The sequence below is a fragment of the Ovis aries genome, chromosome 10 (assembly GCF_016772045.2).
Source record: "Ovis aries strain OAR_USU_Benz2616 breed Rambouillet chromosome 10, ARS-UI_Ramb_v3.0, whole genome shotgun sequence".
Classification (NCBI taxonomy): Eukaryota; Metazoa; Chordata; class Mammalia; order Artiodactyla; family Bovidae; genus Ovis; species Ovis aries.
Window position 1 is genome coordinate 76,970,514 of NC_056063.1, and position 26,900 is coordinate 76,997,413.

At 43.8% G+C, this 26,900-nt stretch overlaps 1 protein-coding gene across 1 annotated transcript in view; it reads right to left on the reverse strand.

Moving 5' to 3' along the window:
* NALCN (sodium leak channel, non-selective) overlaps positions 1-26,900 on the reverse strand; it is a 302,582-nt gene that overhangs the window by 51,136 nt on the left and 224,546 nt on the right. The window contains exons 18-20 of the mRNA XM_015098259.3: positions 21,669-21,742; positions 4,396-4,497; positions 3,917-3,986 (exon numbers count right to left, since the gene is read on the reverse strand). Of these exons, the coding sequence (XP_014953745.2) occupies positions 3,917-3,986; positions 4,396-4,497; positions 21,669-21,742 (246 nt within the window). The remainder of the gene's footprint in view (positions 1-3,916; positions 3,987-4,395; positions 4,498-21,668; positions 21,743-26,900) is intronic.

The following is a 26,900-nucleotide window of genomic DNA, read 5'->3' on the forward strand; positions in this document are numbered from 1 at the left end:
TGAATCGCAGCACGCCAGGCCTCCCTGTCCATCACCAACTCCCGGAGTTCACTCAGACTCAGGTCCATCGAGTCAGTGATGCCATCCAGCCATCTCATCCTCTGTCGTCCCCTTCTCCTCCTGCCCCCAATCCCTCCCAGCATCAGAGTCTTTTCCAATGAGTCAACTCTTCGCATGAGGTGGCCAAAGAACTGGAGTTTCAGCTTCAGCATCATTCCCTCCAAAGAACACCCAGGGTTGATCTCCTTCAGGATGGACTGGTTGGATCTCCTTGCAGTCCAAGGGACTCTCAAGAGTCTTCTCCAACACCACAGTTCAAAAGCATCAATTCTTCGGCACTCAGCTTTCTTCACAGTCCAACCCTCACGTCCATACATGACCACTGGAAAAACCATAGCCTTGACTAGACAGACCTTTGTTGGCAAAGTAATGTCTCTGCTTTTCAATATGCTATCTAGGTTGGTCATAACTTTTCTTCCAAGGAGTAAGCGTCTTTTCATTTCATGGCTGCAGTCATCATCTACCCCTACTTAAAAAAATTAAAATAAAAACAAAAGAAACAGAGGGGGATTAAGAGCACGAGAAGGTCACAGCAGACCTTGGTAAGGAGCTATTGTTATCTGAGCAAAAATGAGGAGGAGGCAGGGCACTGGACATCTTCCGAGATGTGCACTTTTGGGGAGAGGTGGGTCTGTGTGTTCACACATGGATCAGACAGGATGCAGTGTTGGTGGAGGAAACAGAACAGGAGGAGCTGAGGCCAGCAGGACAGCAGACGCTGGGTTATTAGGATCCCGACCCTGGTTTTTACTTCATAGAAGATGGAGAACCATTGTTCAACTAACTCGATTGACTATACAGAAAAGTATTCCTTGGACTTAACTTCTGTATCCCTTATCATTCGGAATAAGTGACAGATAAAACTGTCTTGTTTTAAATGGTTTCTATTCTGGAGGAAAAGACACTGGGAGAGATTTGTAGAACCCAGTGACCTTTTGCTATAAAGACGGGGCATAGATTTTTGTTATCTGTCTATGTAGAAAATACAATAAAAAATCTCTGAAGATGAAATAAGCCTCTGGAATGGAGACTATTCAAATAGGGACTTCTGTGTGTATTTTTTTAAACACACCTCTTCAAAGGCATGTTCTAATTTGATGCTTAAGTAGACCACTGATTTCCATTGCGTCTCACTGAAGGAAAGTGCTTTGAAGTACTGTTGCCTTTCAACTCTCTCCATGCAACAGGTCTGACCTCCAAATTAAAAGGCCATGTGTTGGATCTTATCATAATTCAACATGGAGAATATGGTGGATCACATCAGAGCTGGAGCTGAAAAACCATGGTGTCAACAGATGTTTGCGCCAATTAGAACCATGCATGTGGGCTAGTGGCAACATCATGGGTTCTCACCATCAGCTTCCTGCATCCTCAGTGTTGCCTGGAACACTTAACCAGGAGAGCGTATTCAACTAATACAGCAGATGGACTATGCTGAAAACTCTAGAAACTCTTCAGAGGTAAGAGGTAAAGTGGTTAAAAAAAAAAGGCAAAACCAAAAAAATCCAAAGCCTTGCTAAGCTTCTCTCACTTTTTCAGATGCTCTCCTTGACTCTGGACATACAAGACTCTGCCTTCTTAGCCAAGCTATCCAGACTCAACACCTATGCCTTAATCAGGGCTTCACTAATGATCAGTATTTAATCAGTCCTTTCCAGCCCTCTCATGGCAATCTCGGCATGGTCCAGCTGCTGTTGACTCTAACCCACAGGTTAGACTTCCACCTCCTCAGGTCTCCTTGGGCTTCCACGTGGCTTGTTCCTTCACCTCCTCTGGGTCCCTGGACTAATGCAGTGAAACCCACCTCTCTAATGTTCCTTGCCCCCAAATCTCCACCTTTGATTTCTTTACACTATTTTACTCTTCTTTGTAATACAGAGCAAATCTGTCTCAGCAGTGATGATGGAAACTAGATAAAAATCACTCCCAGAAAGGATTATACATTTGTTCGCTCACTGATTGTTTGTCTCTTTTACTAGGATGTAAGCTTCTGCAGGGCAGGAATTCTTTCTTTCTTTTTTTTTTTTAATTTGTTTAATTGGAGGATGACTGCTTTATGGTGTGGTGTTGCTCTTTCCTATATAACAATGTGAATTGGCTGTAAGTATACGTATCCCATCCCTCTTGAATCTCCATCTCACCCACCCCATCCTACCCCTGTAGGTCATCACAGAGCAGCAAGCTGAACTCTCTCTGCTATAAAGCAACTTTCCACTAGCTGTCTCTTTTACACATCGTCCAAAGAGTCAAAGCTATGATTTTCCAGTAGTCATGCACAGATGTGAGAGTGGGACCATAAAGAAGGCTGAGTGCCGAAAAACTGATGCTTTTGAACCATGGTGTTGGAGAAGACTCCTGAGAGTCCTTTGGACTGCAAGGAGATCCAACCAGTCCATCCTAAAGGAAATCAGTCCTGACTATTCATTGGAAGGACTGATGCTGAAACTCCAGTACTTTGGCCACCTGATGTGAAGAGCCGACTCACTGAAAAAGACCTTGATGCTGGGAAAGATTGAAGGTGAAAAGAGAAGAGGGGGACAGAAGATGAGATGGTTAGATAGCATCACTGACTCAATGGACATGAATTTGAGCAAACCTCGGGAGATAGTGAAGGACAGAAGAGCTTGGCGTGCTGCAGTCCACGGGGTCATAAGGAACTGGAGATGACTCAACAACAATAGCGATTCAACAGCAATAGGTGTATAGATGTCAATGCGACTTTCTGAACTCGCCCCACCCTCGCCTTTCCCGCTGTGTGCCCTGGTCCATTCTCTACGTCTGCATCTCCATTCTTAGTGCAGAGATTCTGTCTTGTTTCCCTGCTACTTCTTCTCCCTAGAGCAGGAACTGACAAATCATAAATACTTGATAAATATTGATATTTATTGAGTCAGTTAATAAATAAATGAGTGACCTAGAAAAGCAAAGAAATTCCTGGGAAAGTCTTATGAAGTCTTTGACAGAAAAATTCACCTAGAAACAAAATTTTCTTTCCTAGTATGTTAACCCTGGAATGACAGACACTGGGTCTAGATTTTAAGATATTTGGAAATTAGCAAAATATTTAATGATGTGACTCATTCCCATAAAATGTTTTAAATATCTTTAATTTCAGTCAAATGCAAACGATATTTCACGTTTGCATTATACTATCTAAACAAAAGGACTTCTCTGGTGGCTCAGCAGCAGATAATTCACCTGTCAATGCAGGAGACACAGGTTTGAAGCCTGGGTCAGGAAGATCCCTTGGAGAAGGAAACAGCAGCCCACTCCAGTCTTCTTGTTTGGGAAATCACATGGACAGAGGAGCCTGGTGGGCAACAGTCCATGGGGTCGCAAAGAGTCAGACACAACTCAGGGACTAGACAACAAAACAGTCTAACAAAGATATACGTATTGTAGGACGTCTGGACTTTTCTACAGTTCAGTCAGCCAGTTCAGTCGCTCAGCTGTGTCAGACTCTTTGTGACCCCATGAACTGCAGCACGCCAGGCTTCCCTGTCCATCACCGACTCCTGGAGTTGCTAAAACTCATGTCCATTGTGTCGGTGATACCATCCAACCCTCTCATCCTCTGTCATCCCCTTCTCCTCCTGCCTTCAATCTTTCCCAGCATCAGAGTCTGTACCAATGAGTCAGTTCTTTGCATCAGGGAGCCAAAATATTGTACAGTTAGTGGTCACTTTTCTGTACCTGGCCATTTAATTTGCTGGCTGAATTTCCTGATTCCTTCTAGTATGAAGTCTTGAGGAGATATGACAATGTGACAGAAGGAACCAAGTGCTGGAATTGTCTAAGCAATCATTAAAGATATTTTCACAATCAAGCTTTCCAAATCCAAAGTGTTAGAACTTACATCTTGAGTCAGAGTTTCAAGAGATTTCCCCCTACTGATCCTTTGGCTGTTTGATCCGTGTCTTAATGACCTAAAACAAGCACAACCAACTGATCAATACATCTTGAGACCAAATGTGGATTCTTACGCAATGATTATTAAAAAAAAAAAAAAAAAAGCCCTGATAGCATCATGCATGTTGCTTTCTTTTTAGAGCAAAAGCTTTAGGTCTAACCACCTGCCTTTGATCCCATCAAACAAAATTCAGAATTTTTCCTTCTGATCTTAAAAGTGAGAGTGTGGTCATCAACAAGGAAGAGGTGTTTGAACTATTTTTTGATTGTTTGAATCTGACTGTGAATTTCATGACTATTGCCGTCAACAAACAGAACTCAGTTCTTCATCCATGCCTGCCTCCTGACCAGGGCTGTGCACAGGAGATGCTTCCCCTAGAACTCTGGTCCTTGCTTTCTCTGCAGCCTCATCTCCCTGTTATTTACCTGCGCTCTTGGCGGATGTGGTGTTGCACGCTAAGAATTGACCTTTCCTTTGCCGGCTGCCCCTCAAATGATCCGCTCAGCATGCGCTGACGAGTGCAAGCTCTAGAGAAAAAAAAAAGGAGCCCCAGATAAATGCCTCATTCATACACTTGGGATGAATAATGCATAACTGCTCATTACCCTTCTTATTTTTAAGGAAACACCAATGATAAGACAAAATACAGCACACGACACATCGTCAAAAAGGTAAATGAGCTTTAGGTTCTGTGTCAAGAGCACTTTCAGAACAGAATGGTCATAAGCACAAGAAAGTGCTGAAAAACAAATAGACCCCTCCGCCCCCCCGCAAACAGGAGAGCCTCTAGTGAGATTCTGTAAGCTGTAGGGCCAGCCTTCCCCTGGGTACCCTGGATGTTGGTTTTCAATTTAGACAGGGAGGTTTCTAATGAAAGCCCCTAGGGAAAGACTTGTCCAACCCAGGTTCCTGGGCTGATGGAATATATGTTTCGAGGAGATTTTGCAGAATGCTAGGAAAAGAAGAAAGTGAAAAGTTAGAGGCAAAAAAGTAATGGAAAGGACAAGTAATTAAAACTGGAATAAATACCTAGAGAAACGTCAGCTTTAAAGCCTGTGGCTTATAGGTGACCACTTTCTTTGCAGTCACAAAACTCTGAAGGCTTTTAAAAACATGTTCTCTTTAAACCATAACCAGGCCTGTGTTAATTTCAGATTTGCTAATGAGTGAAGACAATTGGGGGATAACACTTGTGAGGTAATGATTCTGAGAGAAAACATTGCTTCTCCAGGAAGCTCTGTCCAACTGGAAAAGACAGGAAGTCCCTTGATATAGTAGTAGAGTGGAAAAAAAATAATTCCAGGGTTAAGAGACCTGGTTCCAAGGTGACACTGTCACCAATGAGTTGAGTGACCTTTGGGCTTAATTTCATCAGCCCAGAAGTGAGGAAAAGACCTTGATGTTGAAGAAAACTCATAGACTTAAAATGCAGCGGTTTTGTAACAGGTAAATCTTATGACACCACAGGTATTCAAACCAGAACCCACAGACTTCTGGCACTGCTTTCCAGAACACGGTCGGATTTATGGTTCCCAAAGTGAATTTCCAGAGAGGCTTTGAATCACATCATTACTGTCCGTCTTGGAGTTAAGATCTTTGAGAAAAAGACCTATGTCTATTCAGCATACTTAAAACAGCATTTTTCATGATACCATGTGTATTTTCAAGTACTTAAAAACCACTTTTGATGCCAGTGAAGATAATTGTGATGAATGCCTATGAGAAGCAATACACATGTAATGAATGTAAATGCATTACAGGAAATAAGGCCCCCAAATCACTCTTCTTAGCTTAATCAATTACATAGACCACTTTGAGATGGGATTAAAATTTTATTGAACACCAAAGAAATATAGAGACGATGCTTATTTCTGGGTTTCCCAGGTGGTACTGATGGTAAAGAACCCACCTGCCAGTGCAGGAGACATAAGGGACCTGGGTTCGATCCCTGGGTTGGGAAGATCCCCTGGAGGAGGGCATGGCAACCCACTCCAGTATTCTTTCCTGGAGAATCCCATGGAGAGAGGAGCCTGGCAGGCTCCATGGCGTTGCAAAGAGTCAGACACGACTAAAACAACTCAGCACACACATGTGGTTATTTCCAGGACTCGAATGAGGTCAAGAGGAAGATGCATTTGTAAGTTCAGCTGAGTTGACAAAGGTATAGGATGATTTCATATTATGTATATTAAGAATTATTTTTTTGGATAAAGGCCTGAAAATCATGACGGCATTCTGAAAAATATCTACCTGGAGAACGGTGTGATTCCGGCATATACAGGACCCTGTCATTTGTGTAAACCATCAAGCCTTAACCTTCAACCACTTTCTTAGTTAACTTTTATTTTTCATCCCAAGGCTCTCCTCTAAAGTGGCTGAGACCTATAGGTCTTAGATATACAACACATACAACTTGATTATAAAATGCCCTTCTGCGTTGGCTGTCCTTGGTGTTTGAAATATGTAGAATGTAACTGGCTTTAAGACGCCTGTGATTAAAAAAAAGAAAACTGCTGGCCCCGTAGCCCAGCATGAAGATGCCTGGGCATCCTTGCTGGAGAAGAGTCAGGACCACAGCAGAGACGCCCTCCTCTGATTGAACAGGATGGGCAGGTCTCCATGGAGACAATCCCTCCCCCCAGGACATCTCCTCCTCCATCCCCTCCAACAGCATGGCTGAAGCAGTGGGGAGAAAGCAACTCCCCTTTTCCTCTCTGAATGACAAGCTCTCTCTTTCCTGCTGGATCTAGAGAATTCAGACAAGAATACTCAAAAGGCTGGTGTTTCAGTCGTGCATGTGACATGCAGCTTTGCAGTCCATAGGTGAATCTTTCATTTCTCTGTGATTTGCTCATCCAGGCTAGGGTCACGGGGCTGGTTTTTAGCTCTATCCTGCAATCAGAAAACCCGCGCTTAATCAGACTAAGAGGGCCACTTAAATGTAACATATGAAACCATTTGCTTTAATATCCTTTTCCTACCACTTCCTTCTATGTTATAAACACTGTTAGCCGGAAGGATTTCAAACTAGATACTGATGGAAAAAAAAAGAAGAAGAAGAGAATGCTCTGTAACTCTGGATCAGTTAAAACAGGTAACAAGGGACTTCAGAGCATCAGCCTCTGTGGTTTCCGGTTGCTGGGCGAGAGGCCTCTGCTAGTCGTCTTGCTCTCTGAGCACAGGCTGTTGACGTTCCTCCTCCTTCCCCGGGGCTACAAGGTGCCCACAAGATCCAAGGAGAGTGAAATCAGGCAGATGGGCCCTTGTGTCTTGGCGATAATTGTCCCCTTTGGCATTTCAGGCCACCATCTGCCAGCCTCACACCCCAGCATCCCACCCCACCTCTAGTACCAAAACGAAGCTCAACAGCCTTCACCTCCATCCAGCAGTCAGTCCTCTTGTGGAGTCTTCTCTTAGACCAAATGTTCTGAAATCTTGTTCTTTCCCTTGAGGAGGTCCAGCATCTTTTGAACTAGGAAACTCTAGAGAGAAATCTACCGTTTCTTTACCGAACACTGAGGGCCATATTCGTAGCAAATTCAATTCAGTTCTGTTGCTCAGTCGTGTCCGACTGTTTGTGACCCCACGGATTGCAGCACGCCAGGCTTCCCTGTCCATCACCAACTCCCGGAGCCTGCTCAAACTCATGTTTAATGAGTCAGTGACGCCATCCAACCATCTCATCCTCTGTCGCCCCCTTCTCCTCCTGCCTTCATTCTTTCCCGGCATCAGGGTCTTTTCCAATGAGTCAGTTTTTTGCATCAGGTGGCCAAAGTAAATTGGGTGAAGGCAAAATTTTTTGGACTTCCCAGGTGGTGCAGCGGTAAAGAATCTGCCTGACAGTGCAAGAGATGCAGGAGACGCGGGTTCGATCCCTGGATCAGGAAGATCCCCTGGAGAAGGAACTGGCAACCCAGTCCATTATTCTTGCCTGGAAAATCCCATGGGCAGACAGAGCATGCTTGTCTCAGCCTCAGTGGTCACTGTCTGCCTGTGGGGCCCATGAGGGCAGTTACAGTCACAACTACTGAGCCTTCACTCTAGAGCCTGCGAGCTGCAACTACCCAAGTCCATGCCCTGGAGCCTGTGCTTCGAAACAAGAGAAGCCACTCCAGTGAGGAGCCTGCAAACCACAGTGAAGAGCAGCCCTGCTTGCTGCAACGAGAAAGCCTGTGCAGCAGGAAGACCCAGCTCAGTCAGAAATAAGTACATAAAAAGTATATAAAAGAAGAAAATATATGGGAAAAACCTTATATACTGAGTTGGCCAAAAGCTTCATTTGAATTTTTCCACAAAATGGAATGAACTTTTTGGACAACCCAATACAAAGCGACTAGATGCCCAAACCAGGTTCTTTGTGCATGATGCAAGAAACTGAGAGAGAAGGCTATGGATTTGGGGGGAGAAAGAGGCTTCTGGGAACAAGGGCGTGGGGAAGGATGCCCTGACAACACCTGGGCTTTGAAGCAGGGGCAGCAAAGATGCAGCTTTAGGATGTTTCTGCATAAATACAACAGCTTCACGCATAAGCCAATGTCACCATCTTTGATACACGTAAAATATTTTGTTATTCAAGAAAACAATAAGCTTGGTAGAAAAGTCACTGCCATCTGGCACAATCAGCTGCTACTAAGAGGTTACAGAGTTTCTAATGCAATGGGCCAAGGTTCACCCAAAAGTATGGTAAAAGCTTGCTTTACTATCTTTAAAAAGAAATACAATTTTATTATGTGTAAGCATGGACTGTCATCCAAACTATGAACTACCAAATTGAGTTTCGACATGAATGTCATATAATTACAAACTCTGATATAAATGGGTTCTGATAAGTAACATCAAGTGAGAAATAAATATTTCACTGGGGTAAAAGTATGAAAGGATGATGTTCCATGTTCCTGTAGCCACGTTATTAACCAAGCTTGTTTAATGCTTACGGCATTTGGTCAGTTAATGCTTACAGGATTAGTTACTTTCCTTACTAGACTGCGCATTTTTCACAGCCCATTTTATCACTCAAACTCATATTCCTAGAAGCAAAGTTCCTGGCACGTGAAGGGACTGATGGAAGACAGGGGGAGGTGGGGGTGTACAGAGAGTAGAGATGAGTGTGTGTGTGTGTGTGTGTGTCTGTGTGTGTGTGTGTGTGTGTGTCTGTGTGTGTAGTGGGGGAGGCAGGACCTAGAACTTGCTAGTCTCAGGTTCAGAGTAGCAAATCCACCCAGCAGTACAGAGGGGCTTCAAAGTTCTGCCTTTGCCTGGAGACTTAACGGAGAAGATGATTTGCAAAAACACACGGTTTAGAATCAAACACTTCTGACCTCAGCTTTTACGAGCTACGGGACCTCAGGCAAGGGATGTGTCTTGTTTGAGTCTCCATGCCATATGTGTAAAATGTGGAGACGAGAATACTGACTTTATAGGGAGCGGGAAGGACCAAGCAGGGTTATGAATATGCAAGTGCTTTGGGAACCCTGATGCTGGATTTAAATGTCAATTTCCGTTACCGACTCTTCTGTCTTGTCCTATGTCGCGGTTGATGTGAAAACATTTGATAGAGGGCGGAGGCAGAGGACAGTAAGTCTGATGGACATCTGCGTTGGACGGTAAGTCTTTTCTCTTCTGACTGTGAATGGTGATGTACTCTCTGGACCAGAGTTGCAGCCTCTTAACCGGTCTCCACAAACGTATTATTATCCCAGGCAAAGTGATGTCTGAGGTGACCATCTGCGGTGTGACGGTGGTCCCCACCTCCTGGCGATGCGGGCAGGACCCTGTGGCCTTCCCCGCTGCCCACCCTCCACCTGTCTGTGGGCTGCCGAAAAGCTTTAGCCAAGGAAGAAGCTTAATCAGAGAAGCGAGAACACGCAGAAACAAAGGGGAACCGTCCAAGGAGACCAAGTAGGAATAATTTGGTCATTAAGCACAGTCAAGGACCTTTAGTTCCTTCTCAGGGGGATAATATCCTGAGCCATATCCTGTGAGTTGTCTTAGATACTGAAACCCCTGCCAGGCAGAGAAGTGAGCGACAGCGTGACCAGACGGTAGCTGTGATGTGACTGCCTGTGTTCTCCGTTGCTAAATCGTGTCCAAAAGCTGCCCCAATTCTGAGAACTGGCCTCAAGAAATGCAAACAAACCGACCCTGGAACTGAAGATTAACGACTGAAACCAATCAACACGACGCTGCTCAGACCACCGATGACCGACTTCAAGATGCCCGTCAGGGCTGACTGCTGCTGCTGTGTGGAGCCCCCTCCTTCTCTCTATAGAAGCTCGTGCCCCCTGATGTTGGGGTTGGGAAGGAATCAGCCTTTGGACAGAATCCACACCCACCCCCTACCCAGCTGCTGGCATCCAAAATAAAACAAACTCTCCTTTCCACCAACCTGCCCTCTATATTACCCTCCCAGGTGGCTCAGTGATAGAGAACCCATCTGCCAATCCAGAGGCTCAGGAGACGCAGGTTTGATCCCTGGGCTGGGAAGACTCCCTGGAGAAGAAGATGGCAATCCACTCCAGTATTCTTCCTGGGAAAGTCCAAAGTCAGACACGACTGAGCACGTACGCATGCACGCCCTCTGTATTGGCTTTTGAGTGGCGAGCAACCAGACTGCACTGTTGGTTACACTGGTTTCCCTGCCTTTGTGTAGCCCCTTGAGTGCAGGCAGGACTTAAGAGACTTGCTTTTAACGAACAGAAGGCAGAAAGGATGGAAGAGGTCACCAGACACTGTGGTTCCCCCTTCTGCAGTCTCTCACTTGCTCGAGGAAGAAGGCAGCATGCTGAGAGCTGCTCTAAGGAGAGACCCCCTTCCTAAGAGATGAGGGGGCTCCCACCAAGAGCTCAGGAGGCACACAGCCTTCTTAACAACCGTGCAAGCGAGCTAGGAAGGGGATGCTCCCATTCCCCTGAAAATGCCTGCAGCTTTGCGAGAGACCCAGAGCCAGAGACCCCAAGAAGCCATGCCTACCTTTTTTATTTTTATTTATTTTTCACTGAAGGGTGATTGCTTTACAATACTGTATTGGTTTCAGAGGAAGGAGAGACACGTATACCTGTGGCTGAGTCATGCTGATACATGGCAGAAAGCAACACATGCCCAGCTTCTTGACCAAAGTTGTGAGTTCATCCACGTGCTGGTTAAATCACTAATTGTGGGGTAGTTTGCAACACAACAATAGGTAATGAATACCATTATCATCACTGCCTTAAAATCCTCCACATCCTATTGCTCCTCAGAGAAAGATGAAGACCCGAAGCTCAGCTTGACTTGCCAAGTCCTGTATGTCTGCCTCTGAGAGCCCCTCCAGGTCCCATCTTCCACCAGCAGGGACCTCGCTTTCCACATCGTTCTCCGTGGTCCTGCCGATCCTCATATGTGCCGGGCTCCAAAGAGCTCCAAGACACCCCGGCTGGTCACTGATGACTCCACCTTGTACACAGTAGGTGCTCAACAAACATTTGTTAAATGAACGAACCTTGACATCTGCAAAGATCAAATATTTTCATTTCTTTTTTGATCCTTTTATGCTCACGAAGCATGGAAATAATCACAAACAAAAGAGCAAGTGTTTGAACTGTGCGTTTGAAAGGGGACGTTAAATAATCTTAATTTGATCTCAAGTTAGAATACTACTAATCTTTTATTTATTTTTTAATCATTTATTTTTACTTTTTTTTTTTTTAATTCATTGGGCTTCCTTGGTAGTTGAGACGGTAAAGTATCTGCCTGCAATGCAGGAGACCTGGGTTCAATCCCTGGGTTGGGAAGATCTCCTGGAGATAGAAATGGCAACCCACTCCAGTACTCTTGCCTGGAAAATCCCATGGACGGAGGAGTCTCAGGCTACAATCCATGGGGTCACAAAGAGTTGGACATGACTGAACGACTTCACTTTCACTTGAATATTACACCACGCAAGAAACATGCTGCATGTCTATGACAGAGGAGACCCTGAGATGGGAATAAAAAATCAGACGGTGTTCCTTGCAAGCAGAAAGCTTATAAAGCTTTATCTATATTCTATGAAAAAGTTATTAAGAGAAACTTACAAACCATCACTGGGAACAAGGTCACCGTATACCGTGTCTTACAGCAATCTACGGCCAAATCAAAATAGTAAATAAGGGAGGAATTTGAGACTGTTACTCTTTTACCAACAAGAAATTAGATGCATCCATTGTTGAAGTTACTCAGGAAAAAACCTAGTCCGAAGGAAAAGTACTCGAAGATTCATTTCAATTCTATTTTGCCGCTTTACATTTTTCATAAGGATTTAGATGCCTTCTGGTCGCATGGACGGAAGACAATGCTCAGGTGTTGAAGACACACACTGTGATCCCCAGGGACAGTCTGGCTCATCCAGGTTGGGGGGAGACCCTAAGAGTTGTGACATGAAGGTCTTCAATATCTTTCCTTTATCCCTTCATAATGGCAAGTCCTTGAAGCCCGGGTTCTTAGAAACTCCATTTTGTGGGCTTAAAATTAAAAACAAAACAAAACGAAACACTTGGTCAGCTTGCCTGGCTTCTGGAACTGGAAGGCACAAGGCTTCAAGGGTCTGGTGAAAAATAATGAAGCCTTTTGTCTTGTCTGAGTGAGGAAATTCTCCATTATGCAGGCATCTGTAATCCCTTTATCCCTGCTCCCTGGAGGAGAAGGACAGGGGGGCATGCTCCTTCTCCCAGCTGGGGTTAGCGTTCCGCCCTCTCTACCTTTGAAAGTAAAACAAGACTAGGACCCCTGATGATGACTCAAACGTGGGAATATTCTTCAGCAAACACGAACTCCCAGTTGCAAAAATATTACCCCTGGTTTCTTGCCAAGCCTTTGAAAAAAAAATATGAAAGATTGACTCCCCCCCACCCCGCCCTTCTCCGCCTTGCCTTTGTGCTGTGGAATTTCAATTACCCCTTATATGACAGCCATATATTTATATAAAATCTTTTATGGAGGTCGAGGGGAGAGAATTGTGTCTTAAGAAATTATCTCTATTTTTCTTGACATGTCTCCATCTAAAATATTTTAAGACTGGCCCAAAGATGATGTTTCTAAGAGAGATCTTGGGGCTTTATTAGCCTTTAAACACCACGAGTTGTTTATAGAGACAGTAGCAGGGGGTCCTTGGTTTCTTTCTTAGCTGTCTCCACATCTTCTTTCTTAATGTTCCTGGACACGGGATGGGAAAAGTCTGTATGTTCTATAATGAAAGACAGAGGCCTATGAGTCTTCAAATTATTTTCATACATTATAGAGAAGTTAAATTACTTGGTATTAAGTGTCCGGTATTAAATGTCATTACCATCTAAAGGCATGGCAATGTGACTTTGCAGAACATTGAATTTGAGGGTCCCCTTGTAAAGTATTATCAGATGTGGTTAACGTAAGATAGTCACATCAAGAGACTTACTGGAAAAGTCCCTGATGGTGGGAAAGATTGAGGGCAGGAGGAGAAGGGGGTGGCAGAGGATGAGGTGGTTGGATGGCATCACCGACTCAATGGCGATGAGTTTGAACAAACTCTGGGAGACACTGGAGGACATCACAAGGAAGCCTGGCATGCTGCACTCCATGGGGTCGTAAACAGGCGGACACAACTGAGTGGCTGAACAACAGCAACAACATCCAGAGAGAACAGAGAGATAGTCCTTCAGGGGTGATGATGTAAAGCCACGGCTCCAGAATTTGGGAAGGGAACAGATGAGTGCTTCCTGGGAAGGACTCTCACCTGCCTCCACAGTGCTAAAGCTAACGGTGAGTGCCTCGCTCCTGGCCTCCGGCAATGAGAGAAGAGCTGCGTTTATAGGTTTATAGTTTATATCGTACTGAAGATCCAGCTCCTTAGTGAGCCAGCCCAGTCCTCAGGACGGCTCTTCAATAGCTGCAGAGAATCAGTTCCTTCCTATCTTGTGTTTTTCGAGAAAATGTTTTCATACGTAGACATGTAACTACACCGACAAGCAGAACCTCACTGTTTTAGATTGAAAAATGAAAGAAGCCTTAAGTCTTATCGTACACAGGTACCATACGTGAGAAGGAAAATGACCTCTTGAGAGATCCATGCCTTTAGTGCATCTATTGAAATTCAGCAAATAAAATATCTGAAACCCCGTACCATTCACTGTGAGGTGAACCTTGCTGAGGATTCAGAAAAATGTCAACTGCTATGCAAAGGCTGAGCTTTTTAATAACAAATGTTGCATAAACCATTCAAACTGATTTTTCTAGAGATACGCATCTTCCTCTATTACTTGCTGCTTTACCCATCAATGATAAAACAGTAAAAGAAAAACCTAGTCAAAATATCTTCCCACATCTGTTGGGTAAAATTTAATAGTAGCTCTCCTAATCCATAGTATTAATACAATCATTTTGGGGGCTTATCTGAAAGTAATCTACAAATCATATACTATGTCAATGAAATATATTTTGATTACTACAAATCAGGTACTATCTAGAAAAACAGAATATATTATTTTACTATGTAAGGTGATGGATGTTACCTAGACTTCTTTGTGGTGATCATTTCATAGTGTATACAAACCTCCTAGAATCACTATGCTGTACACCTGAAACTAATACATATGTTAATTATATCTGAAAACATTTTTCAAAGTTCAAGGAAAGGGGAGAGGCAATGGCACCCCACTCCAGTACTCTTGCCTGGAAAATTCCATGGACGGAGGAGCCTGATAGGCTGCAGTCTATGGGGTCGCGAAGAGTCGGACACGACTGAGCTACTTCATTTTCACTTTCCACTTTCATGCATTGGAGAAGGAAATGGCAACCCACTCCAGTGTTTTTGCCTGGAGAATCCCAGGGACGGAGGAGCCTGGTGGGCTGCCGTCTAAGGGGTCACACAGAGTCGGACACGACTGAAGTGACTTAGCAGCAGCAGCAGCAGCAAGGAAAGAAAGTTTAGTTGGTAAAAGCAAACAAAACAAGAATATATTGTTTCAATTAAGTTATATTTTGCCTCCTTGAAATTTTCACTATTTTATGTTTTATTCAAATGCATGCACCCACGGATTCTTTTTTAAAAAATTAACTAATTACTTTTCCTGGCTGCACCATATGGTATACAGAAATTCCCCCATCAGGGATTGAACCCAAGCCCCTGAAGTGGAAGTGTGGAGTCTTAACTACTGGCCCACCAGGGAAGTCTCCCACATATCTTATTGCCTTAGTTTATTGTTCTCTGAACACAGCTAATTTCTACCCATTTACGTAGTCTCTATATCTCCAAATGGTCTTCCAACCAGTCTACAAGTTTTTTAAGTACCAGGAAAATCTTCGTAAGGAAAGCCAATGGTTAGGCAGACTTAACAAAATCACAGATAAATATTTACAATAGTATTTAATATTTACATGAAATATTTGATTACTGTGTAATGGCAATTCTAATAGAGTCACACTAAAAGTCTATGTATTTCTAAACATAGTCAATACATTAATACATCTATTTAATAAATCAGATAGTAATAATTTAATTTAATTTAATTAATAGAGGGTGCACTAATGCCCCATACTCTCTTTCCTTAAAACTTCAGGTTATTCTTGCTAACGATGGTTATAAGAATTTGTTGCGGTGTCGGCAGGCTGACCAGTCTCAGCCTGCTTCCTGTCGTCTGCGGGGTCTTCCTGGTGCACCGCACCCCTCAGGGGCTGAAGCAGGTCTCACTGAGCTCTGGCAAGTCTGGCCCTGGGTTCTGGGACGTGCACGGTCCTCGCATCCTCTCGGGGATGCTGTGCATACCCTGTGAGCCGTGCCCAGGGCACGGAGCTGCACAGAACTCCCGTGACCTTACCCAGAAATTGTGAACTCCTGGGCTAACAGATGAAACAATAATTTGAAAAGGAGAACGTGCTCCATGGGAAAGGGATAAGAAATCTTGCTCTGCATCGCGAAGCGCTCTTAGACTCCCCGAGAATCTGCTCAGAGAACTGGCGGCTCCAGTCTAGACAAGACAAGGCAGAGGAGGAGGAAGAGGCTCTCTGCCCTCTCCTCAACCCCATGCTTTCACAGCTAGCGAAGTGCACAGGGACAGGCGGACTTTGGAGGGAATCTTTGGGATTTAATTTGAATTTCTTCCTCTAGAAAATTCCGTGATCTCCTCCATCGGTTCAAAATCAGGTTTGCCACCCCTTCCAGGGGAATAAAACTTAGATGCTCACATCCTAGGGAAGAGTCCAGATGCCAGTTAATCTCCCTTGGGGAGAGAGAGCTGGGAGAATAAGACCCTCAGAGATGCCAGTGGATCAAGAGAATACCTCACCGAGCCCACGGCCCAGGAAGGACTTACCCCAGCTAAGCCCTCAACCATCCTGAAGTTATGGAGCACCAACGCTATGTGCACATGGAAGGTTCCAGGCAGAAATTACAACCCCTGCAGAAGACGATGCCATGGTGTCCCAGCCCCAGTGGTCCCTGGTCTGCCCATGGTGCCCATGTTGGCAGTCACACCTTCTGTTCAGCTGCTCCCTTGCCCAGGGCACCAGCCCCTCTGAACCAACGATCTCGATTAAATCCTGCTCACCGTCACTGTTCTGGCTGCCAAGCCCATCAGGCTCCACTTTACCAACACCTGAGGCCACCCCCAAACCTCTCTGTGAGATGCTGGTCTCCCTGTTTGACTAGGCTTCCTGCCAATGCCTCTGTAGGTGTCCCACTTCTGAGACAGGACTGTTTTATTTCCTGGCCCATCCAAGCAGAATGGAGACTTTCACAGCCTCCCTTTGGGCATTACAAAGATCACAGTTCCCCACGTCCAGGAGTTCCCGTTGGCTATTGGGGATGCTAACCTGGGCTGAGAAATCTGTTGTTAGTTTACAGCTATATCCAACAATAAGCATCCAGCAAATGAATTAAACAAATGATCTGATGATACCCTAAAGATGTTAGCCAGTCTAGCAAAGCTTGCTGGTGGCAGTGGTTTGGTCACTAAATCATGTACAACTCTTGCGACCCCATGGACTGTGGCCTGCCAGGCTCTTCTGTCCATAGGATTTCCCAGGCAAGAATACAGGAGTAGGTTGCCATTCCCTTCTCCAGGGGATCTTCCTGACCCAGGGATTGAACCTAGATCTCCTGCATTGCAGGTGGATTCTCTACCAACTGAGCCACCAGGGAAGCTTCTCAACTGAGCTGCAGCAGTACACTGCTTCTAGCTGGGTAAGCAAGAACTTTGGGATCAACCTGGAAAAAGAGTACACTGATGTGTGAAGCTCCAGTGCTTTGGCCACCTCATGCGAAGAGTTGACTCATTGGAAAAGACTCTGGTGCTGGGAGGGATTGGGGGCAGGAGGAGAAGGGGACGACAGAGGATGAGATGGCTGGATGGCATCACTGACTCAATGGACGTGAGTCTGAGTGAACTCCGGGAGTTGGTGATGGACAGGGAGGCCTGGCGTGCTGCGATTCATGGGGTCGCAAAGAGTCGGACACGACTGAGCGACTGAACTGATGTGTCAAAAGCGTTTTATGTTCCAGATCTGGCCTCTGCTGGACAACAGCGGACATTCTGCAGCAGGCCCTGGAGGATCAGCTTTGAAAGGTAGCTGTCAGTTGCTTGTCCCTCAGGGGCAACTGTGGGTTTCCCCTAACTTGTTGCCAATAATGGAAAATCACCTACAGATACCAGCTTGTTTAACCCTCTCCTATAAGTCAGCGGCTATAAATTTACAGACCTCATTTAAGAGATGAGAAAACAGAGGTGCAGAGACATAAGCAACTTGCCCAATATCAGACATCCAGAAGGCATGGAGCCAGGATTCTTACTTATTTTGGCTACAGGGCTGCTGAGTAAGAACTTGATACACATGCTCAGGTAATCCTATGAGGTCAAAATGCAGAGGGTGCAGGTTCGATCCCTGTCAGGGAACTTAGACCCCATATGCTGTGTGGTGTGGCCAAAAGATTGAAAAAAAATGTGTACATATATATATATATATATATATATATATATAGAGAGAGAGAGAGAGAGAGAGAGAGAGAGAGAGAGGAGAGAGAGAGAGGGAGAGAAACTACTCAGTTTTGGTATATTGTTTTATTATATTAAAATATCCATTACTTCAGTGTAGGAACAATTTAGAGAATAAACTTTGAAAAAAGTGATGAGAAAAACTGACCCAATAAGTCATTAAATATATTTAGTTTTTCAACAGTAAGTAGCATTCAACTATATTTTAATTATATGTTAATATAATAATTATATAATATAATTATAATATAATATAATAATTATATGTTAATATCATTTTAACATATTAATTCAGTGTATGGAAAAGAAAATTATGTCATAGATCCAAACATCACATTACAAAAATCACACCATATTGAGCACTCAGAGAGGTTATAAAGATTCCATCCCTAGCTAAAGAGATACTGACAGTGAACTGCAAAAGGATGGAACTTTCTAAAATAATGAAACATGTTTAATTATTTTATTCTGACATTTCTCGATGCATTCAGCCTCACAGGAATGATAATGCATTTTTGCTCAATTTCAGGGCTCGAATTAGAGAAATCTCAGGAGAGGGGGCGATGGTTTTGAAAGCACACTGCCTGGTGTTTTGATTTCATCTGATGTGGTATAAAGGTCACTGCCTTTTGAAGAAAGCTTTCTCTAGTGGAGCTGAACAGTGTAGACAAAGTCAAAACAAGAGTGAATTTAATAGCAACCTTGGATTTTATAATTTAGGGCCATCGTCTTTCTCACAAGACTGTCCAGGTAAGTCTGGCCCATTAGTGCTAAGTGAATCACCTGCATTTAAGCTTTTGACAGTGTTCTCAAGTTCTGTTTAAAATGCCCTATTTTTTGTTTCTCATCAAAGTGTTCCTATACATACCCAGAAGTTCATTTCAATTTTCAAAGCACACATTAATGTCAAAAAATAATAATAAATAGAAAAATACAACTGAAAGATGATTATGTAGAATTTTATACAGATTATAATATGTAGAAATCACTGGTGACCCCACCACTGATTCAACACTCTAGCCTCTCTCTGAAATTCTTTTTTCTTTGTGGACTTGAATTTCCTGTTCATAGGGAGGTATACAGCATGCTCTTTGCCAGAATAACTCAGATCCTGTTTCAAACAGAAGATGCATATTTGAAAATGTGGGTTCCCTGCTAAGTGAGAACCCTGGTAATTCTACAGCTTCAATATCAGTACTAAGAACCAAGACCCCTCCATTAATAGGACTTGAATATTCATTCCAGGAAAATGAATGTCCAGGAATTTAAGGCCATAACCAAGAAGTAATTTCACTGTTAGCTTCAAGAACTTTTCGAAAATCCACTCATCCGAACTACAAACTAAAGGACCATTTTCTTTCTCTAGAAAACAGGTCATCAACTGGACACACTGTTCCAGTGTGAACTGGTTCTCACTGGTTCTCATTAAGACTCTAATTGGTTCAGATTGGTTCTAATTGGTTCTCATTAAGACTCTGGCCAAGACCCTGCCCAGCTGGGTCCACCAATCCTAAACATTTTAAGAATGCTGTTACTAAAAATCAGTTATATTTATTTTTGGAAGGTAATACGCAAAAGTGAAAGCTGCTCAGTTGTGTCCAACTCTTTGTGACTCCTCTGTCCATGGAAATCCCCAGGCAAGAATACTAGATTGGGTAGCCATTCCCTTCTCCAAGGGGATCTTCTTGACCTAAGGGATCTGAGCTCAGGTCTCCTGCATCCCAGGCAGACTGTTTACCATCTGAGCCACCAGGGAGGTAAAAATTCAAAAGACATAGAATAGAATAGATTTCTGCAGTAAAGATGGCAGCTCAGAGTCACCATTTATTTTCCCTCTTCTCAAAATCACTCCCAAATCAAGAAGATAAATGAAATAACAGAAATGCAAACTCCATCTCAACAGCTGATGACTGAACTGTTGAGCCACAGATGGTAGAAAGGGCATTAAAGGCAGTGGACACATAAAGGTGTGTTCAGTTCAGTTACTCAGTCGTGTCCGACTCTTTGCCACCCCATAGACAGCAGCACGCCAGGCCTCTCTGTTCATCACCAACTCCTGGAGTCCACCCAAACCCATGTCCATTGAGTTGGTGATGCCATCCAGCCATCTCATCCTCTGTCATCCCCTTCTCCTCCTGCCCTCAATCTTTCCCAGCATCAGGGTCTTTTCAAATGAGTCAGCTCTTCGCATCAGGTGGCCAAAGTACTGGAGTTTCAGCTTCAACATCAGTCCTTCCTATGAACACCCAGGACTGATCTCCTTTAGGATAGACTGGTTGGATCTCCTTGCAGTCCAAGGGACTCTCAAGAGTCTTCTCTAATACCACAGTTCAGAAGCATCAATTCTTCGGCACTCAGCTTTCTTCACAGTCCAACTCTCACATCCATACATGACTACTGGAAAAACCATAGCCTTGATGAGGGGGGTTTCCCTCATAGTAAATATAAATCAATGAATTACAATCACTTTATTGTGGTATTAATTCTTTTAAATTTATTAACATTGATACATAATTATAAAAATTTTAAAAATTCATATTCTTCTTAATCATCTCTTTACCCCAACTTTACTACACTTCAGAAATAACTGACCTGTTATATGTCATATTTATCTCTTTAATATTTTAGATTCAAGCTTCTATAATATTTAGGTTCAAGCTTCTATGAATCCACCTGACAATATCCAGTTTTATGAATTATGACCTAATTTTGTGATTTGTGTTCATATATAGGTGAGCATAAAAAGTGAATGTTTAACAGGTACTATAAATAAGTCAGGGCTTCCCTGATGGCTCAGGGACTAAAGAACCTGCTATAATTCAGGAGACACGGGAGATGCAGGTTCGATCCCCTGGTTGGGAGGATCCCCTGGAGAAGGGAATGGCAACCCACTCCAGTACTTTTGCCTGGAAAGTCCCATGGACAGAGGAGCCTGGGGGGGCTCCTGACCAGGCTGCAGTCCATGGAGTCACGAAGCGTCGGACACAACTGGGGAACGAAGCATGCAGCAGGCATATAAAAGTTAACTTATTTTTTTAAGGACTTTTTTAAACAATGATACGCCATCTTCCCACTCCCATCCTATTAATGGGACACAGAGGGATCCTAAGCCAAAACAAAATCAATTAGTTAACATACGGAACGTGTTTTTAAAGACCAGAATTCTTCGGTTTGCGCATAGGTCACATGAATAAAATTGAGAGGAAGCTACAGTTTCTTTAGCTCATCGCCTTGTTCCCAGAGCTGATGAGTAACAACAGCAGCAGAAGTCCGCCACCCTTTTCACAGGTTGGGCAGAGTTCTTCTCGAAGGACAACAAATACAAATTTTGGGTTTTGTGACTCAAACTAAAAACACAGAAAGCTTTCCCTTTTACCATTTTCCCCTTAGATTGTGACTTGTCCTTTAGATATCACAAAAGACATAATACTTGTAAGGAGAAATTATTTCCATCTTTCTGCCATTCTCCGTACTTAAAATTTATGTTTAAGTGCATGAAAGAGAAAATGACCAATTGAGTTAGTAGAATATTACTTTTTCAAGACATCAATGATGTGTTTAACATTATTTCTAAGCATACAGTTACTCAAACATACTTTCTAGCAGGAAGTATATGTGAATACTCAGAAAATTGTTCATTATTTTACAAAAACAGCCTTTTTTTGGTTTCATATAACCCTACTTGTGTTTAATTGTGTATCAATGTTTAATGGTGTTACCGTAAGATTTTCGTGACTGCAGTCTCCTTTTCTAGAAGGTTCCTTGCCCTGATGCTGAAGACAGACTTGCGAAGCTGTAAATTAAGAGTATGACTTTAGTTTTCAGAAAGTAAAGGGGAAACATAGCAACAGATCATTACATACATGAAACAGCTACACTGTTAAAACACTAGGCATGAATATTTTCACTGAAGCATCATCATATGATTGATTCTATCATTTAACTTTAATTTCTACCCCTACTTTATTTGAACATAATTGCAAACAAGCTTTTCCAGCCACATGTCACAGCTATGGGGGCAACACACTGGCTGTGCTCACTGGTAATAAAATGCCCTTACATCTGGCTTCCCTGATAGTTCAGTGATAAAGAAACCCTCTGAAATGCAGGAGATGTGGGTTCGATCCCGGTGTCAGGAAGATCCCCTCGAGGAGGAAGGGGCAACTCACTTCAGTATGCTTGCCTGGAAAATTCCGTGGACAGAGGAGCCCAGTGGGCTACAGCCATAGGATCTCAAGGAGTCAGACATGACTGAGCACTCCTTCCAACCACACAGGCTTTTCAGTCTTCAAAGAATTCAAGATTGCAGTGACCGCTGGACCCCTATTGCCATCTTTCAGTAAAATGTTCCCTAACCCACATCACATCTGATTCAGGTTCTGGGCCTGTGACCCAGTCCTAATCTGAATGATGAGTTTAGGAGCTTTTTGTTTTTTTTTGCCTACAGACATGAAGACAAAAATGAGATGAACTTTAAAGGTTTCTTCCCTGTTGCAATGATGAAATTATTGCAAGGGGAAGGACGAGAAAAGCAATCCTGGAGGTTGGCTACAAACTGGAAGCCACACTCCCCAAACTCAGCTTCCTAGTTGCAGAAGGTGCTTGGTGACACGTACAGAGGAGCCAGGGCGGGTGGGAAATGGGTAGAAGTAGAGGACAGAGGCACAGCAGCCTGGGGAAATTCGGGAACACGGAGGGGAAGCGCAGACCATGGACAGTACTCGGACAAAGCCCTATTCATTTTGGTCAATAGGGTAGATTTACTGAGTCCTTAGTACGATTTTAGTGACTACTGGAGATACAGAGCTCCTCAGAACCTGAGGTCTTGCTTACCAGACTCCAAAAGCCTAGTTATACAGTAAGTCTTCTATATACAAATGAGTTCTGTTCTGAGAGTGCGTTTATAAGTCCAATTTGTGAGTTAAGTCCAACACATTTGGACTATGTCCAAAGTCAAAGCTGTGGTTTTTCCAGTAGTCATGTACGCATGTGAGAGTTGGACCATAAAGAAGGCTGAGCTCCAAAGAATTGATGCTTTTGAACTGTGGTGTTGGAGAAGACTCTTGAGGGTCCCTTGGATTGCAAGGAGAGCAAACCAGTCAATCCTAAAGGAAATCAGTCCTGAATATTCATTGGAAGGACTGATGCTGAGGCTGAAGCTCCAATCCTTTGGCCACCCGATGCAAAGGTGCACTCATTGGAAAAGACCCTGATGCTGGGAAAGATTGAGGGCAGGAGGAGAAGGGGACGACAGAGGATGAGATGGTTGGATGGCATCACTGACTCAATGGACATGAGTTTGAGCAAGCTCTGGGAGACGGTGAAGGACAGGGAGGCCTGGTGTGCTGCAGTCTGTGGGGTCACCAAGAGTCAGACACGACTGAGCGGCTGAACAACAATCAACAAAGTTAGCTGAGGCCCCCATCTAACATAATCGGCTGTATTGTACTGTACTGTAATAGTTTTATAATACATTTCACACAAATATTACATAAGAAACAAGCACAAAAAGTAGAGAACACTTTTAATCGTTACAGTATAGTACCATGAAATGTGGGGCTTCCCCAGTAGCTCAGTGCTTAAGAATCCACCTGCAATGCAGGAGACCCAGGTTCGATCCCTGAGTTGGGAAGATCCCCTGGAGGCAGGCATGGGAAGATCCTCCAGTATTCTCGCTTGCAGAATCCCATGGACAGAGGAATCTGGCGGGCTACAGTTCGTGGGGTCGCCAAGAGTCAGACACGAGTGAAGCGACTGAGCAGGCATGCACGCACCTTGAAAAGTACAGTAGCACAGGACAATAGCTGGCATACAGGGGCTGGCATCAGTGATCAGGCAAGAAATAAGCTACTGCCCCACTGTACTCTATGCAGTCCTGTACAGCAAGGCGCAGAAAAGCACTCACTTGTAGAGGGTGCACATGCCTGACAATGCCCACCAGACACCTGAGCGGATGTACATGACTGGATATGGGAACACAGGTTCACATCTTTGAAAGTCTGAAACTTGAAGGTTTGTATGTAGGGGAGTAACTGTGAAGCAAAGGCTGTGAGCTTATCAGAAAAAAGCAGGATACTGTAGTTACTAAAGCATTAGGTGATATGCACCGTAGGAAAGATGAGAAGGGGTGGTAAGGTTCTGGGTAGGGGAGAGCTAGGCGTGTCTGGAATAGTTAGCAGAGACTCGACTGAAGAAGTAGAAGTCGTACTAGGCCTGGATGCTGGTTATATTTCTGCAGGCAAAGGAGGCAGTGGGTCAAGGATTCAAATTGGAAATGTGTGCACAGGGCAGATTAATTTGGCGCAAACTATCCCTCTAAGTGCTGAGTGAGGTGGTCCTTTCAGCAAGGCGAGTGGAGGAAATACTAAAAGGCATGATGTGTTTCAAAGTTGAGGTAAGACGATCAAGCAGGAGACTGAACAACTCTGTATTCAGAGAAAGATAGACCATCCAGGGTCTGCTGAACAAAAGACGCGTAACTTGAGGTACAAAGTCACAGGGCCCCAGTCTGCAGACACACCTGGAAACAGATGCGGTCATGTCAACCCACCCAGCCATATGGCCAGAGCTGGGGAAGAACTGGTCATCTCAGCACAACTGAGAACCTGACGACATCTCCATAAGCGACAGAACTTTCCTACATCACAGCAGACCCGTCATGAAGGGAAGGACCACTGAACACACCGGCAGTTTCTCTCATGTGAGGAGAGCCAGTATGCTCATCCGTTCTCAGTAATGAAAAATGGAGCTGGTTTCATTATTCACTAGAATTCTTGGGAGAATAAATTAACGTATAGACAAGGAAACAAGAGTGGAAGTCATTTTGTTGAAAAATTACATTTTCAGGGTAACACACAAAAGCCTGCTTGGCATGATCAAATCATAAAGCTTTCTTACATTTTATCCCCTCGACTGACATGTGACTTTGGGCATTGATTTAACCGCACATCTCCTTAGGAACATTGAGTGGAGTCCCTTTGGAGACAGCAGAAGGTGTTTACACAGTCACGGAAGGGCCCAGGCCATGGAGGTCCTGAGGAGGTGAGTTTCAGGAGAGGGCGGTGGACCCCCAACTCCCGTTTCATCTTCAAACGACAAAGACAGGCCGTGGCTGTGTCTTTCCCTTAGTGTAAGATGATGGTCTGAACGCAATCACCCAGCTACAGGCCCTGTAATGGGACAGCTGACACTTAAAACAGTGCTCTTCATGTTGGGAGACACCTTTGCAGAAACTGGGGACTGTTTGTAAAATTATTTCCTCACTGCCTGTAATTTCTAAAGAAAAGTGAAAGTACTAGTCGCTCAGTCGTGTCCGACTCTTTGTGACCCCACGGACTGTAGCCCGCCAGGCTCCTCCGTCCATGGGATTCTCCAGGCAAGCATACTGGAGTGGGTAGCCATTTCCTTCTCCAGGGGATCTTCCCAACCCACGGGTCGAAACCGGGTCTCTGCATTGCAGGCAGATTCTTTGCTCAGATTCTGAGTCACCAGGGAAGCCCAAAGATTTCTAAAAGATTTCTAAATAGCCTCCAAATCTCCTTTGTCTTAAACTTGAACTGAACAAAACAGAATAAATATATCTATTTTTATTGGAGTTCAGTTGCTTTACAATGCTGTGTTGGTTTCTGCTGTACAGCAAAGTAAATCAGCTATACGTATACATATATCCCCTCTTTCTTGGATTTCTTTCCCATTTAGGTCACCACAGGGCCTGGAGTGGAGTTCCCTGTGCTTAACAGTAGATCCTTATTACTTATCTATTTTATACATAAAAGTGTCAGAATACATTTCTAATTCATACCAAGGAGGCCCTGAGCACTGATTTTATAACTAACAGCAGAATAAGCTGGAAGAATAAATACTGTAATAGAATAACTTCAATTCAACTTTGGGAGATTCTTGACAGAAGAAAGATACCTAGATCTTCTATAGATACAGATGTAGAGAATTACCTAGATCTATGTAGGTATCTATATCTGTTAGCCTTGACATGTATTTAGAAACTGCTGTTTCTTTCTGCAAAGAAAGAAGGCCTATATAGGGATGATCTAGTTATTTGATTTCTTTAGTAAAGCCTTGCACAGTTCTTTCAGGCAAGGACAGGCTCTAAGCATTGGTAACTCGGAGCCACGCTGCTCTGCAGTGCCCTCTTCTGGCTGCAGAAGATTCTGACAGGCACCTGAAATAATGAAATCTAGCAGAGTGTTTGGAGAAGGGCAATGGCACCCCACTCCAGCACTCTTGCCTGGAAAATCCCATGGACAGAGGAGCCTGGTAGGCTGCAGTCCATGGGGTCGCTAAGAGTCGGACACGACTGAGAGACTTCACTTTCACTTTTCACTTTCATGCATTGGAGAAGGAAATGGCACCCCACTCCAGTGTTCTTGCCTGGAGAATCCCAGGGATGGGGGAGCCTGGTGGGCTGCCGTCTATAGGGTCGCACAGAGTCGGACACGACTGAAGTGACTTAGCAGCAGCAGCAGCAGCAACAGCAGCAGAGTGTTTTTGGAGTAATGCTTGTCTGCAGTATGTTCTTTAGAGGGTCTCTCAGGAAAGGCTCATGGGCACAATATTACTTGCATCATACGTTGTTACACCTTGAAAGTCAGTTTTCTTAGTTATTAAAAGACCTAGATCACAAACACTCTCTTTGAGCACCCTATATGTCACTCTATTTTCTTCTGACACAAAGCATTGCTACAGAAAAGGCTGATGGGAATCTAAATGTTCTTTTCTTTTTAAATCACTTGTTTATTTGGAGCTAGGTTTTTTTTTTTTCTTTTTTTTTTTAAGATCCTGTAATTTTTCCGGAATAGGTCTTATTTCTGGTCATTCATGATTGATGTTTTTGGATAAATGATGTATGCTTTCAACACATACTTTCAAATCTTTGTGTATTTCAGAAAATGTGAGTATTTCTATTCTGTTGCTTTGGCTTTCCTCTTTTGGGA